At 39.4% G+C, this 13,633-nt stretch overlaps 2 protein-coding genes across 6 annotated transcripts in view; both read right to left on the bottom strand.

The window, feature by feature from the left end:
* Window positions 1–5,495, bottom strand: part of LOC104816575 (isoamylase 3, chloroplastic) — a 6,292-nt gene extending 797 nt beyond the window's left edge. The window contains exons 1-22 of one of the 3 annotated variants that reach the window (XM_010545463.2): window positions 5,198–5,494; window positions 5,027–5,084; window positions 4,872–4,931; window positions 4,632–4,789; window positions 4,208–4,316; window positions 3,888–4,124; window positions 3,637–3,741; window positions 2,989–3,093; window positions 2,705–2,839; window positions 2,488–2,574; window positions 2,351–2,402; window positions 2,168–2,231; window positions 1,901–2,000; window positions 1,701–1,801; window positions 1,506–1,557; window positions 1,357–1,419; window positions 1,128–1,217; window positions 983–1,055; window positions 808–887; window positions 626–730; window positions 433–531; window positions 288–349 (exon numbers count right to left, since the gene is read on the bottom strand). In XM_010545463.2, the coding sequence (XP_010543765.1) occupies window positions 288–349; window positions 433–531; window positions 626–730; window positions 808–887; window positions 983–1,055; window positions 1,128–1,217; window positions 1,357–1,419; window positions 1,506–1,557; window positions 1,701–1,801; window positions 1,901–2,000; window positions 2,168–2,231; window positions 2,351–2,402; window positions 2,488–2,574; window positions 2,705–2,839; window positions 2,989–3,093; window positions 3,637–3,741; window positions 3,888–4,124; window positions 4,208–4,316; window positions 4,632–4,789; window positions 4,872–4,931; window positions 5,027–5,084; window positions 5,198–5,292 (2,090 nt within the window). In that variant the 5' untranslated portion in view covers window positions 5,293–5,494. Of the gene's footprint in view, window positions 1–287; window positions 350–432; window positions 532–625; window positions 731–807; window positions 888–982; window positions 1,056–1,127; window positions 1,218–1,356; window positions 1,420–1,505; window positions 1,558–1,700; window positions 1,802–1,900; window positions 2,001–2,167; window positions 2,232–2,350; window positions 2,403–2,487; window positions 2,575–2,704; window positions 2,840–2,988; window positions 3,094–3,636; window positions 3,742–3,887; window positions 4,125–4,207; window positions 4,317–4,631; window positions 4,790–4,871; window positions 4,932–5,026; window positions 5,085–5,197 lie in introns of all 3 variants that reach the window. The other 2 variants (XM_010545471.2, XM_010545480.2) reach the window with 2 other exon arrangements.
* Window positions 5,496–5,638: 143 nt separating this feature from the next.
* On the bottom strand, window positions 5,639–11,970 carry LOC104816596 (protein FAM91A1). Of its 3 annotated transcripts, XM_010545502.2 has the most exons (11): window positions 11,703–11,970; window positions 11,063–11,204; window positions 10,742–10,859; window positions 10,269–10,365; window positions 10,073–10,179; window positions 9,668–9,790; window positions 9,382–9,535; window positions 8,953–9,013; window positions 8,477–8,859; window positions 6,724–8,350; window positions 5,639–6,359 (listed from the first exon to the last, which is right to left on the bottom strand). In XM_010545502.2, exons 2-11 carry the CDS (start codon window positions 11,188–11,190, stop codon window positions 6,113–6,115), a joined length of 3,045 nt encoding a protein of 1,014 aa, XP_010543804.1. In that variant the 5' UTR covers window positions 11,191–11,204; window positions 11,703–11,970; the 3' UTR covers window positions 5,639–6,112. The 3 variants fall into 3 exon arrangements, with proteins under 3 accessions (XP_010543804.1, XP_010543813.1, XP_010543817.1); XM_010545511.1 differs by lacking the exon at window positions 11,703–11,970 and having other exon boundaries at window positions 10,789–10,859; window positions 11,063–11,146; XM_010545515.2 differs by lacking the exons at window positions 10,073–10,179; window positions 10,269–10,365; window positions 10,742–10,859; window positions 11,063–11,204; window positions 11,703–11,970 and adding an exon at window positions 9,934–10,037.
* Window positions 11,971–13,633: the final 1,663 nt, after the last annotated feature.

Here is a 13,633-nt window from a genome sequence, read left to right on the forward strand (position 1 = left end):
CCCCGCCCCCCCCCCCCCCCCCAGTCGCCAGTCACTCCTAGGACCTCAGGTAAATCTTTCATCGCCCCTTCACCTTATTGGACCACACCACCTTGTCCTCTCATCGGCCGGGTATCCAGCGGATACCCAACTCTCTCTCGTGTGGTCAAGATGGGATGGCCTGAGCGATAAACCCGAGACAACGAGGCCTAGATCAAATACACTAAAAAAATTGAATCCCTACCCGTGCCCACACCTAAAACCCACAGTTATACATCTATAGAAGGAACTGATGACATATTTCTCACGTGAATGCGAGGAACTTGCTTTCCGGGTTGTCCCAGTTGTCTTCATGCCATGTAACATCGCCCTGTGACCAAACGGTATGCGTTAATCAATCATCCCATTGGCATTCAAACTATGGAAAATGTGTAAATGCGAGAAGAATTTTACTTTGCCGAGGAAATTTTCATGCTTGAATACGTCGCGTGATTGTCGGAACTTATTCACCTCTGAGAAGAACCTGAAATGGTTCCTCTTCTTTGCATCAAGCTGGATCAAACAAGAAGAGGATTCAACAGTCAGGAGAAATAGATAATAACTACTCTGTGTAACAAAGAAGAAAGTTCCACGAGATGCGACTTGCCTCCTCCCATTGGAAATTGTTAATGGCGGTGTCATGTCCATAGCTGTTGTTGTTACCATAACGAGTATGCCCGTATTCATCCCCCATTAGCATCATTGGGGTTCCCTGATCATTTTTCAAAGTTACAAACTTTCAATCATTGCAAAAACGAGATATCAGTTTAAGATTTTAGCTTAAATTACCTGAGATATCATCAATGCCAAATGAAAATTCTTCATCTGCCGAGTACGCAAAGCTTTGATTTGAGCATCGTTGGTTTCCCCTGTCAAGAAACAAGTATAAAAATCGGGATCTCAGTAACAAGATCTTATGTAAGACCCTAAATTCAGTGCTGTTATGTGAGGTTTAAGATTTCACCTTCGAAACCGCAGTTCCAGCTAAAGTTATCATTACATCCATCGTTTCCTCCTTCTCCATTTGCCTCGTTATGCTACAAAGACAACAAATACATAAACTGCAGAATCATCCAAGCCTCAAATTGATACAATGGAAATGAAATTACCTTAAGATTGTACGAAACAAGATCCCGCAATGTGAATCCATCATGTGCTATCACAAAATTTATACTGTGGTAAGGCTTGCGCTGGTTGACCTATAAACAGGAGACGGAATGTGAATACATCGTAAAACTTCCTCAGAGTTTATTGCAGCTACAACATCTATAAATTCCGTGAAAAAGGTTCCAAGCAACAGTAGTGCTATAATTAGTGACTTCATTTTATGATTCTCACCATGTAAAGATCAGAAGAGCCGGAAACACGGGTAGCAAAACTTCCTTTCACACCAGAGTCACCCTAGAAATATCCATAACATCAGCATGTTTCTGCAATTATTTTTGTCTGTTTGAAGAGAGCATGTCAAATACTACAATAGTGTGTACCTTGATAAATCTTCTAATGTCATCTCGGTACTTTCCATTCCATTCAGCCCACCTGAATACAGAAACCTCGGGAGTCGTATACTTTCAGAACACGTATTGTTGCTAATTGCAGGAGTTCGAGAGGAAACCACTCAAGTATAAGATTTTACAGGCATCAAGTTCAGAATAAGCTTTAATAAAGAAGCTAATAGTTACCTATCCCAATTGGGAAAACTTCCGACGAGATATAATCCCCCGCAATCCCAAGGCTCTGCAATTATTTTACATCTTGACAGAATGGAATCCTTCGCAATTGCCTGGTTGGATATGAAACTTTCAGATAAGCATGTGCAGTGGCAACCATTTAGTCTGATTACATGGAAATGCATGCACAAAGCATATAACTAGAAACCCACCCTTATAAGAGGCGGAGCACTGAGAGGAGATCCATCTATTCCTCGGCAAAGGACACTAGCAAGATCAAAACGGAATCCATCCACATGATATTCCGTGACCCTGCAGTTGGAAAAAAAAAAGGAGAGAACCAGTAGTCATCGAAGAAGGGAAAAAACAAAGCTAAGAGCCATCCATTCAGATAGCTCGCGATACACATCAAGGGATTTGATCATATATAAGTAAGAGTCTTCAATGTATATAGGGTTGTCATGGATTTTGTCCGTTACCAGTGCCTTAAGCTGTTTAGTATAAGCTCCATAACAATAGGATGGTTACAGTTCAGAGTGTTCCCTGCAAACAGGAAACAAGTTATCTAAGGAGATATTGCAGCTAACTGAAAATTAGCTTTGATTGAAAATATGGAATTATTCAAAGTGCTAGCCTCAGAGATATGCTTTAAAGTGGATTACCACAGCCGGAGAAGTTAAGCAATTGACTATTTGAATCAAGCATGTAATAAACCTGCAGAAAAGATTCATGATTTGAAGTTTATAGATTGCAAAAGCAAAATCTGGTGAAAATAAAGATCAGGATTCTTATCACACACCTTATTGTCAATGCCACGAAATGAAGTCGTATAAGGGTGTTTATCATCTGCTTCATTGGTATGATTATAAACAACGTCCAAAATGACCTGCAGAGACAAATTCATTATCAGTGTAAGAAAATACTCTGCTTACTGTGACATCAACACATCACGTAAACTATAAGAGAAAGAAAAGAGATCCTCAAAGGACATATGGCAAGAAAAGGACATTGGATACCTCTATACCAGCAGAATGTAAGGCTTTAACCATTTCTTTGAACTCTTGTGAAGCTTTAACAGGTCCTCCACCACCACACGCATAACGGCTCATCGGAGAAAAGAAGTTAATTGTCGAATAACCCCATGTATTAACCTAGCAAAAGAATATATGTGGAATCACTATTGAAAAAATCAATTCCAACTGAGAGATGAGATTTACATTGATACCACAGCTACAAATGAGATCTCCAACATTCAATACTTGGAAATACAAAAACATGCAAACAGCTAGCTCATGGTCACCATGTGATCTCTAGGGTTAGGGCGCCTCTGAAGCTCCAATTCATCGAACTCAAAGACTGGCAATAATTCCACTGCATTGATTCCCAGATCTAAAAGGTGGGGAATCTTTGAAGAAAAGAAATAAGAGTGAGATATAAAAGTACATGCACATAAACATAAACAGCAAATGTAATTTCTATGCATTACTACCAATGCTGAATAATTTAACATCTTTTACTTCCAACGCTGGTGCTGATTGGAGGGGCATTATATCAAAAATACCATTATTTTGCTATTTTTATTTCAATATATACCTTTCTCCTTAATGTGACCATGTGATCCATATGACCCAAAATACAGTGTGGTCACATTTTGATTTTATTGATTATAACGTTAAATTTATGGTGATCACACTAATTCATTATGTTCATACTTTATATATCTTACTAATTATTTGATTAAAACATCATAAATTTAACATTATGAGTAATGAGATCAACATGTGACTACACTATATTTCGGGTCACATGGTCACAACTGAAAAAAGGTATATGTTGAAGTAAAAATAGCAAAATAAGGGTATTTTTTATAATGGCCCGATTGGAGGTAAGAATGGAGTGTACAACCGTTTCAGCATCTCAATATAGTTTTGAGCTAAAATATAATTACCTTCTCAATGACACCAAGATAACTGCCACGAACATCCGGATCCAACCCACTAGATTCATCAACCGTAAATGCGCGAACATTCATTTCATATATAATAAGATCCTTCTGTAAACAAGTAGCAGAAGATTAAAAGAAATCTTCCAAAATTTTGCCAGAGACCAGAACACTCAAAGAATGCAAATTCTATCATCCAAAGCCAGAAAAAGAAATACATTATTAGTTGTCATGAATGAGATAAATGAAATTTGTACCTCAGGTATGCTAGGGAACTTGTAGTCATCTCCCCATTCGAAAGATGAACTCTCAAAATCATAAGTTCCAAGAAATTTGGCAAACTTCTGGCTGCGATCTCCGAAAAAAGAGCGACCCTGTACTAGCTTTGCATAAGGATCTAAAAGCACAATGCTGCTGTCAAACCGATGCCCTTGTTTCCATTCTCTAGGACCATCAATACGGTAACCGTACAGTACATTGCTCCTAGGCAACTCCTAGCATAATGGGAAGTTCTTCACGAGTTTATATTCAGAGAGAGCAAGTACTCATATAGGAGTGTTTCAATGTCTGATACTACCTCAACACACATGTGCCAAGTATCTCCGGTCTTATTTGTGTTGGGATCCAAAACGAACTCAATCATGCTATCGTCATTGGCATCTTCCTTGCTCCTGGAAAATAAATTGCTAAGATCAAAACAGCATCAAATAAGCACGAGAAAGAAACAAAATAAATTGGCAAGATCAAAACAACATTGAACAAGTATCAGGAAATATAGAAAGAAAAAGTTCAAGTACAGTAATCAAAACACTATATGGATAGTATGAACTGTCAAAACAATAAGGCTAAACCAGCTCACTACAGAAAAAAAAAAGTTGCATCGAAAAACGACGTAAATCCATTTGAAAAGAAAACGTAAACATATCCAATGGAATTGCCTTCATTGTCAGTTACACAAACCAATCAACTAAGTACCAGAGGAAAGAAAACACATTTGATACCTCTTGGGAAGTGATAAGCAGAGTGTCACAGAAGTGGCATTCTGAGAAAACAGGGCAAAGTTTATCCCGTTGCCAACTTCCGACACACCAAGAGGAAGTGCCTGACCAGGAGAAACAATGAAGGGTTGTCTGGTCTCAGCCATTGGAGATGCTTCTTCCTAGAATTACACAGAAGCATCCATCAAATCCATGTCCAAGGTTTCATAAACACGTACTCCAACGGGTTGATCAAAACTTTACCTCCACCACAGGTTCTTGAGCTTGACGAGAATATACCTTAAGTGTCGGACGGTCCCTAATCTACCTACGATGAAACAATTCAGATCATATAATTCGGTTCCTGACATAGACCACGAAACCAGAAAATGGGACTGAGAAATCTGAACAAGACTCGCCTTACGGGAGAAAACTCGACCATCGACAGCTCCAGTCACCTTCCTGCTTATTTTCAATCTACAAGGCCGGATCACAAGAAAAAATGAATCAGAATTTGAAGTCGAGATTCAAAATTTGAAAGGAAAAAAAAAAACAGAGGAACAAAGGGAAGAGAGCGGAAAATAACTCACCCCATCGGAAGGACGCCGGAGAAGGAGGAGAGTGACGGAGGAAGTGTACGGAACTCAGCGGAGCAGGAGGAAGGAGAAGGAGAGATAAGAAGCATCTTTCATCCACTTCTTCTTAGATGATCGGATCTTCGAATCCTGCTTTTTCACTGTTTCAAACTGAGATTCTTCGCTCTGTTTTGGAGCGAAAGAGAGAGAGAAAGGGTTTTCTTAGGGAGTAGCAACGATGAGTTTCGATCAGGTCATCCCGGTGTCTGCCACGTGAACGGAAGCGCGACTCCCGTGGATTTGCATTATTGCTTTTTCTCGAAGATTTTCTCGGCTTTGTCATTTTCCCGGGAAAATATCTTTCATATCTTATTATTTGGACTATTTACTTGAAAAATCCGATTTAATCTGAATCCAAATCCGTAAATCCGATTCCTGCCATTAACAACCGGCAAGGAGCTTTAAAAAAACAAACAATTCCTATCAAAACCACCAGTCCCATCCGCAAATGACAGCCTTTCCCGACTGTCGGTAAAATTTCCTGGGCTTTTACAAAGAAAATTCATCAAATGATGTATACATACATTCACCAAGGAAACCAGGCATAGGAAACTGTAGCATCGAGGATTCAACGCATATAAGTATATATGTCCCTTGTGGAATGTTGCCCTTTGCCTCTTCTTTTGAATGCCCAACTTAATGTAACTCACCAGCAATGTGGAATGCTTCTTCATGTGTATAAGCCCATCAACCTTTCTAAGTTTGGACGGAGATGGACATGGAAAGAACAATAGACTCGAATCGAGGTTTACCTTTGCTCGTTCATTCAGCGTTGATCTCTTAAAAGGGAAGGAAATGAAATAAGAGGACAGAGAGGCGGGCCGAAAGGGCAACGCAGATGAAATCGGGATGAATCTCTTGCGGGAATATCTACTTCGGGGCAAGGGATGCAGATGCTGAAGCTGCTTCTGCTATCAAGGCTACTGGTTGTCGAGCCTGCAAGCAAGCACCTATCTCGAATGGTCGCAACTCTGAACCGTCGTACAGAAGGTTGAGGCCTGGAAGAATCACTTCTCGGCTGTCTGCTTCATCGGAATCCACTTTTGTTGTACTTGCGGGTGTACTCTCGTCAATGGGTCTAGTGGCAGCTTCATATACAGGGGTCAAGGCATAGGATCTGCAAGCATCGTTCAAGAAGAAAAAAAATCCAGATTATAAATGAGAATATGAAATTATGTCTGCAAAAAATGGGTCAATTTCCCATCCGTTATCTCTTTTGAAGAAAGTTTTGCTCCAGCGGAAACATCTCAAGACAACCTCAAAACATAATGGAAAATCTATACGTATATGTACGCCGCATTGTTTACTGTTATCCCCCGTCCCATTTTCCATTTCAAGTGATTCCTTTACTTTTGCCTACTTTTCTACTTTAATTTGGGTTTTAACACAATATGCAGACAAAGACGTGAGCTATATACAGCAAAGGGCAAAAAGAGGATAAGGAGAAACCAAGATGGAAAAATGTAGGAAATTAAACTAACCTAAGGATGCTGCCATCAAAGCTCAGAACTTCAGTCCGGCAACGTTGGCGATTTGCTAGTTTCAACCTCTGATACTCGCTCATGGCTCCTGAAATAGGTGAAGAAGGATCCACAAGAGGGTTCCACCTTCCACTTGCATAATTCATAAGCTTTCGGGAATTGTCCTTTGCTTGTTCTTTCTGGTAAAGAAGTTTGGCAACTGGACCTGTTGCTTGGTACTGTGCACAGATATCTCTCAGCCTTTTCCTTAGGCATTGCATTGCATCGTGTTGTTCCGTAAGCGAATCTGCTTGAAGTAGCTCTGACGACACGATCCTTTTACAAATAATGTTGCATAGCTTCGGACTGAAAAGTGGCACACCAAACTCCACGCTTAAAGGGACCCATTCATACTTCTCATCATCCGAGGAAAAGTAATCTGACTCTCTTTCTTTGAAGAGTTTCAGTAAGCGAATATACCCAACTGTCCACAATTCCATGTTATTCGCCAGATTAGTCAAGAGAGAGTTTAACTTAGTATGTTCCTCAGGGGGGAGTCCCAATTCATCGCCAAAATGAGGAATGGAACCATCAGAATTCTTCAGCGGTAACGGTATATCCAAAGTAACGACTCTCCCAGAGTCATCAAGATCATACTTGCTAAGAGGTTGAACCAGCACGGCTGAGCATTTGAGGAGGGAATTCAAACAGTGCAACAGTATATTTCCCTTCACCAAGTTCCCCTCAAATTTGTTACCCAAACCTCCAACCGAAGATCCATCCCATGACCAAATGAGGGCTTTCTCACAACCAGCTAGCGGAGCGGGAAGCATACGTAGACATTGCCCTTTCATCAAAATAACTGATAAAGGCCCAGTGCCCACAGTTGAATACAGTACCAGTTTCATCCATTGCGTCATTGATGAATGGGAAGGGGGGCCGAAATGAATGGGGCCTGAAGGACCAGGAAGGACAGATGTAAGTGGAAGAGGAACCATTGAAACAACAATATCATAGTCACGGCTGAATAGCCTATCCAGAGTAGCAAGTGATAGAGAAGCCAAACTTTCACAACGGAGAATATCCACACGATATCTCTTCCTCTTTCTCTTGTTTCCTTTTGTGGTGTCAAGCCCCTCGATTGGGATTGCCTTCCCATCGCTCTGTAGGGTTGAGTCAGATCTAGAGACCTCAGAGTCAGATCTAGAGACTTCAGATACGGCAGCAGCATCGACAGATGGTGCAGTAGAAGCTGTTTCATTTTCAGTATTTTCAGGAGCTGACTCTGTTGACATGAGATCCTTTTGAGGGGCATCTGAATCCATGGAAGCCTCACTATTGTGGCTAGCTGTGCCCCTTAAAGTATCTCCAGAATTATCAGTCAAACTAACATCGGCCAGAAGAGTGATAGCTTCATCATTGCTTAAAGATCCAGAACCCATCTTATCAACTGTTGTATCAGTAGAGACTCCACCAGATATTAAACATTCCAGGACACAGCGAAGGCTGAAGGCATGATTAGCGAATTCCTGAAGTTCACCCTCAAATTTTGCTCCCTCTAATGTGCTCAAATCCTGACAAAGGTCCGGAATGCTGGCATGACCAAGTTTTCCCGCTTCATAGAGTGTTACAGCATGAGATTTCAAACCTACAAAGAAACATGAATGGTTGAAAAACATTAGAAGAGTATGGAAACCTGGTTCCTTTACAAGGACATTTATTTGGGCTGTGAAAATTTAGAATTTTGAGGTCCAATAGCATTACAAAACAATACCTGGTGAAACAGAGCCCATCATTAGATAGGATGTTATGTTAGCATCCACTATGAAAGCAACCCGAACATGACTGGAATGTGATCCAGCATTTTCCGTCCCTAGATTATCTTCATGTTGAGGAGCCTCACCATCGGCAGATGTGTACGCAGAGCTTACACTAGCACGAGATGCTTCTTCTTCTTCAGTAAGAATGGCTCGTGGAGATCCAGGCATAGCCTTGTCGTGAAGTACAGAAGCTGGATCGATTAATTTTACAGCCCATCCCAACCGGCAAACGAAAGATGCAGCAGCTTGTAATTGAGCAAGATCAGCTTGCAAAGTGGATGCCAGCTCTGCTACAGTTGAGTTTTCATTTGAAACAACAAAAACTGCATAGAGTAGCCTGCAAAAATGTAGTGAGCATTACATAAAGTTAAGAGTAGATTAAAATCCTAAGCAAGAGTAAAGATTCCATGTGGCACAGTAGCTTCCTTACTCCTCGATAGGATCTTCATAAGACTGTTCCCTGTTGGAAATGAACCCCTCAAGCTTTGAAACTGAAATATCCAAAGGCAAATTCAGAGCTGAAACAAAGAAGGCAAAGGCCATGTGTCTACAGCCCACACTCACTGAAGTCTTCCAATCTCTCAATAGACAAAACTAGAATATAACAGATTATCTAAGAGCTTTGATATATGGGTTGTGAGTAAATACTTTATCGGGGAAGACCCAAATTAAAATGAAACACTGTATTGGCAAGATGATCAAGAATTTGGTAACATGAAGAGCCAGCTATTACTCTTTTCTTGAAGTCTTATGCCATGCAGTTGGATTTCTCAGACAAAACAACAACATTCTCCAGCACCAAAATACATAGAAGTGACTACAAACAAAAAGTATATATCAGTGAGCACAAACAACTCACCTTTAAAACGGTCATCTGGATAGACAGGAACATCAAAGTATATCAATCCTCTATGATAGAGCCCTTTAATGATTTCGGGATCAAAGAGGATATAGGCATTAGCTTCCTCCTTGCAGATTTTATCTATTGTTGCCGTCTCTTCTTCTGAGAGTTTCTATGCAAAAAATGAGAAAAATAAACTCGGTTAATAGGACAGGGAAGAGCTGGATGATTATGGGAACTCACTAGTAATGTGTCAAATTTGTTTTAAGATAAAAAAGAGTATTAAAGGATAGCTTAAAATCACCTTAAATTCTTCTATGGTGAAGTTGACAAGGCAAACTCCCCACCAAGGCTCAATCGGGAAATCTACAGGTTGGGTAGGTAAGAATTCTTTTGCGATCGATTTGTTCAGCTTCCACATTATTTTCTGGACAGCTCAAGATAGGTAAGAAAAGGGTAAGAACATAACAGAGGCTACAACATCTCCATTTATAGACTTGAGACAGTGTACAGATTCCAACAACAAAAAATCTTTTTTAGCAGAAATATGGTGCCAGAAATGAACCAAACCTAAATGCCAGCCAGAATTTTTTGAACTTTGATTATCCAACATTCCAGGAACAGGTTCTCTGGTTTGGTAGTCAAAGCAAAAGGAAAATCACAAAGTATGACGTCAAAAGATTCTAGGAATATAAAACACAACGAGTACCTTAGATTTGCATTTGTTCATGATGTCAATAAATTCATTTCTCCCTATTCCAGTAAGCCGCAAAGCATCAGCCGCACTGAAATTCGGGATACTGTCGTAAGGTTGCTCTGTGCCAAATCAAAGGGAATGAGGATAACTAAATAGCTAGCTAGAACTTCAAAGTAAGCAAAAGATTGAAGTAAAACAACAATTTTACCATTTCTCATGACTTCAAATATCATATCACAGTAATATCTGAAGGGTGATATCCTCATCACACGGCATACATACTCCGCAAGATGATAAGGAAACAGCTGCAAGTAATTTTAACTGACAATTAAGCCAAACTGAACTTCTGAGAAATAACAGAGTTACAGAAAACCATCTGCTATTCTTCAGCCTTTCATCTAGGTTGTGAAGCAGTTCTTTCAGCATATCACAAGATAAAATTCGTGCAAATTTTTGTCACAGATGATAGCATCTAGAATTTATCAAGCCTAGAATTTTACATCCTCTCTATAATATGCAGGGTCATCAATGTTTATTTCTAAAGGATGAATCAACCATTAACACAAAATAAAAGAAGATGAAGGTGTCGACAGAAACAGAGAGAGGCAAAAGCTGAGAGATTCGTTTCGAACTCTACACTAAGAATATAACTAAAAATAAACATCTTGATACAACACGCACCGCCAGATTCTTTCGCAAGTAACGCATCATCTCTTCATAATATTCACCTTCTTTGCAAACTTTACGAGCAAAACACACATTCCATTGGAGCCTTTTCTTAATACAATGTTCAGTGACCCTGCATAAAAGCATCAACAAAGGTGAAATATAACAATCCTATAGAGCATATCAACACCAATACAAAGCAATCAGTATTGTGATCATGAAAGACATGAGGAAACTTCCATGTTTAGAGAGACATAAAACAGACCGCAAGCTCTCTAGTCTCTAACCATGACTCTAGCAAAACCAAAACAGGCAAAAACAGTAAGACAGACTGACCTTCTATGCCATTCTTCCTTAGAACCAAGAGTAGCCTGAAACCGTTTCGGGAGATTCTCCCACGGGCATTCTTCTTTGATGGCTTTCAGCATTAACTGGTCCTCTATTGTAACTTGAGAGTGCTGCATCTTCCCCAAATTCCCTGGGTTCCATATGATCATTAGATGTCGAATTTGAATCTACAGAAGGTCACATTGCTCGAACAACAAAAACATAAATAAACAAGTGAATGGACTTTATAGAACTGGACTAGCTAACAAGCTTTTGAAACCAAAGTTACAACCGCAGGAAGCAGCAGTAGATGCAATCTAGAAGAAGTTCAATCTGACAGAGGAACAGTGAACCAAGTCGTCCCACCGACAACATCTCCAACATTCTAGATCAATCTTTCAGACAAAACAGAAGCATTTCCGTCAAAAACCTTACTGAACAAACTCAAACAACATAGCTGAAACTGAAAATTCAAGCGCAGCGACGAAACCCAGCCCAGCTTCCACACATCGTTCTACTGAGAGAATTTCAAAATAAAAAGAGACAGGCGACTAAAACGCACGCGATCTCGCATTCCCGATTCGTAACACCGACCAAATCAAACGAAGAAAGAATCGAGGAATCAGAAATCGGAGATCGGAGGATGTACCTGAGTACGGAGGCGATGTCGAGAGGAGCTGGGATCGATCGGAGCCTCGCAAGATCTGAAGAGAAAGCAAAAACGGAGACCGTACTGACGTAGGTCTCTTAACGCGGAGACATGGACGCCATTATTACGGTTGTTGAGGGGATTTGAAGGAGAAAGACGAGCTCGGGCAATGACCGTTTCCAAACGCAGGAAAGCGAGAGAAATTAGTAAAAGGAAAAACAAAAACACCACAAAGAAGAAGAAAAAGAAGGTCAGTTCCGTACGCACCCACGGACCGAACGCGAACGCGGCGGAGACGTGCCCTTTTTCGGGCAAGGGAAAGCCTCTGCCGCACTCAGAAGGTTTTCGTTGGTACGTGAACAAACAAAACCTGACCCGAATCAAATTCGGTTTAAGTTGAATCATACTTGACTTAACCGGAGCTAAATCTAAACCGATGAGAACTAATAAAATGTTATGAAAGCGAAGATTTGAAATTGAATAACCCAAATCCAATAGAAAGCGGATTGAATCTGAAATGAAAACACATCCAAATAAAAAGATTAAAAACGGTTTGCATACTCATTAGTTAATCTTGTAATCCCTTGGTGTAGAGGAGTGGACATATTTATATCATCGTTCTATCATGGTATGATGATACAGTTATAACGTTTTCCTTGGTTCATACATGAACATACATTTAAAAGTTTTTAGATATAGGCATTTCATCTACACATATCCGATGAGGCGGTTCAATAAAAATTTTTACTTTGAATCATATATATGCATCTGTGATACAATTTTGTTCGGCGTATACACAAAACGATCATTAAGAATCTACATATTATATATTGTATTGTACATGGAAACATATATATATATATATATATATATATATATATATAGTAAATGTTGATTGTACACGTTTTCTTCTAAATGCGGCAGATAATAAGAACGTAATGTGACTCGGTTCATGCAATGGTTGTAGGAAAAAACAGGAGGTTGGCAAATGTCGAGGTTTCTCCGTACGTACGTCGACATAACAAACCATGTTTGGTCGCAAATATCTATGTTCATTGTTCCATCTTCTTGCCAATCTCAGTATCTAACGCGGTTTTGATATTACTAAATCAAGTTGGTTATTTTATTTATTTATTTGCACTAAGCAAATCCAGCTAAACATATTAGGGTTTTCTCCGAAAACAAGTAAGTTGAAGATCATTATGTGCTTACTTAGCATTGACTTGAGATGGAAAGGAGAAAATTATTACATGCATACGAGTTGTTCTTATACGAATCTATTATTTGAATATATATATATATATATAATTGGTAATATATAATATTAATTTTATATAAATAAATAAATAAATAAATAATAATCTTATCATTCCATACACTCTTCTCTTCTCCGCCATTGAAATGATATCAGTTTTTACGTCCTATATGGTCCGCCATGGGAATTTATTTAATTTAGAAACATGTTTTCCAGCGTGGTCCGTTTTGTTCTATGGGGCCTCATCGTTATGAAATCACGAATAATGTGGATCCACTGTGACGGAACTGTACATCTATACATAGCCAGGTTATAGGTTTTGATAATTTTGATGTTGAATATTTTGGGTACACGTTTTCTATACCCACACGTAATTTTGGTACAATTGTGGATATATATATATTTTGTATTGTATTATTTTACAATGGTTTAACATTGCCAATTAATTATTTTAAAAAATGTGATAAATTCTAAGTCAACAAAATCAGCCACTTTGTCCATCTAAGCCTTTTTTTTTCTTCTCCATCGTGTCCTGCCTTTTTCATATTTCAGAGGAAAAAGAACCAACAAAAAAAAAAAGGGTAAAAACGAAAGCTGCTCTCCTTGTAGGGTTCTACTTTCTGCATTGTCCCAAAGTCTACATCTCTCTCTCTCTCTCTCTCTCTCTCTCTCTCTC

The sequence above is a fragment of the Tarenaya hassleriana genome, unplaced genomic scaffold (assembly GCF_000463585.1).
Source record: "Tarenaya hassleriana unplaced genomic scaffold, ASM46358v1 Cleome1, whole genome shotgun sequence".
Classification (NCBI taxonomy): domain Eukaryota; kingdom Viridiplantae; phylum Streptophyta; class Magnoliopsida; order Brassicales; family Cleomaceae; genus Tarenaya; species Tarenaya hassleriana.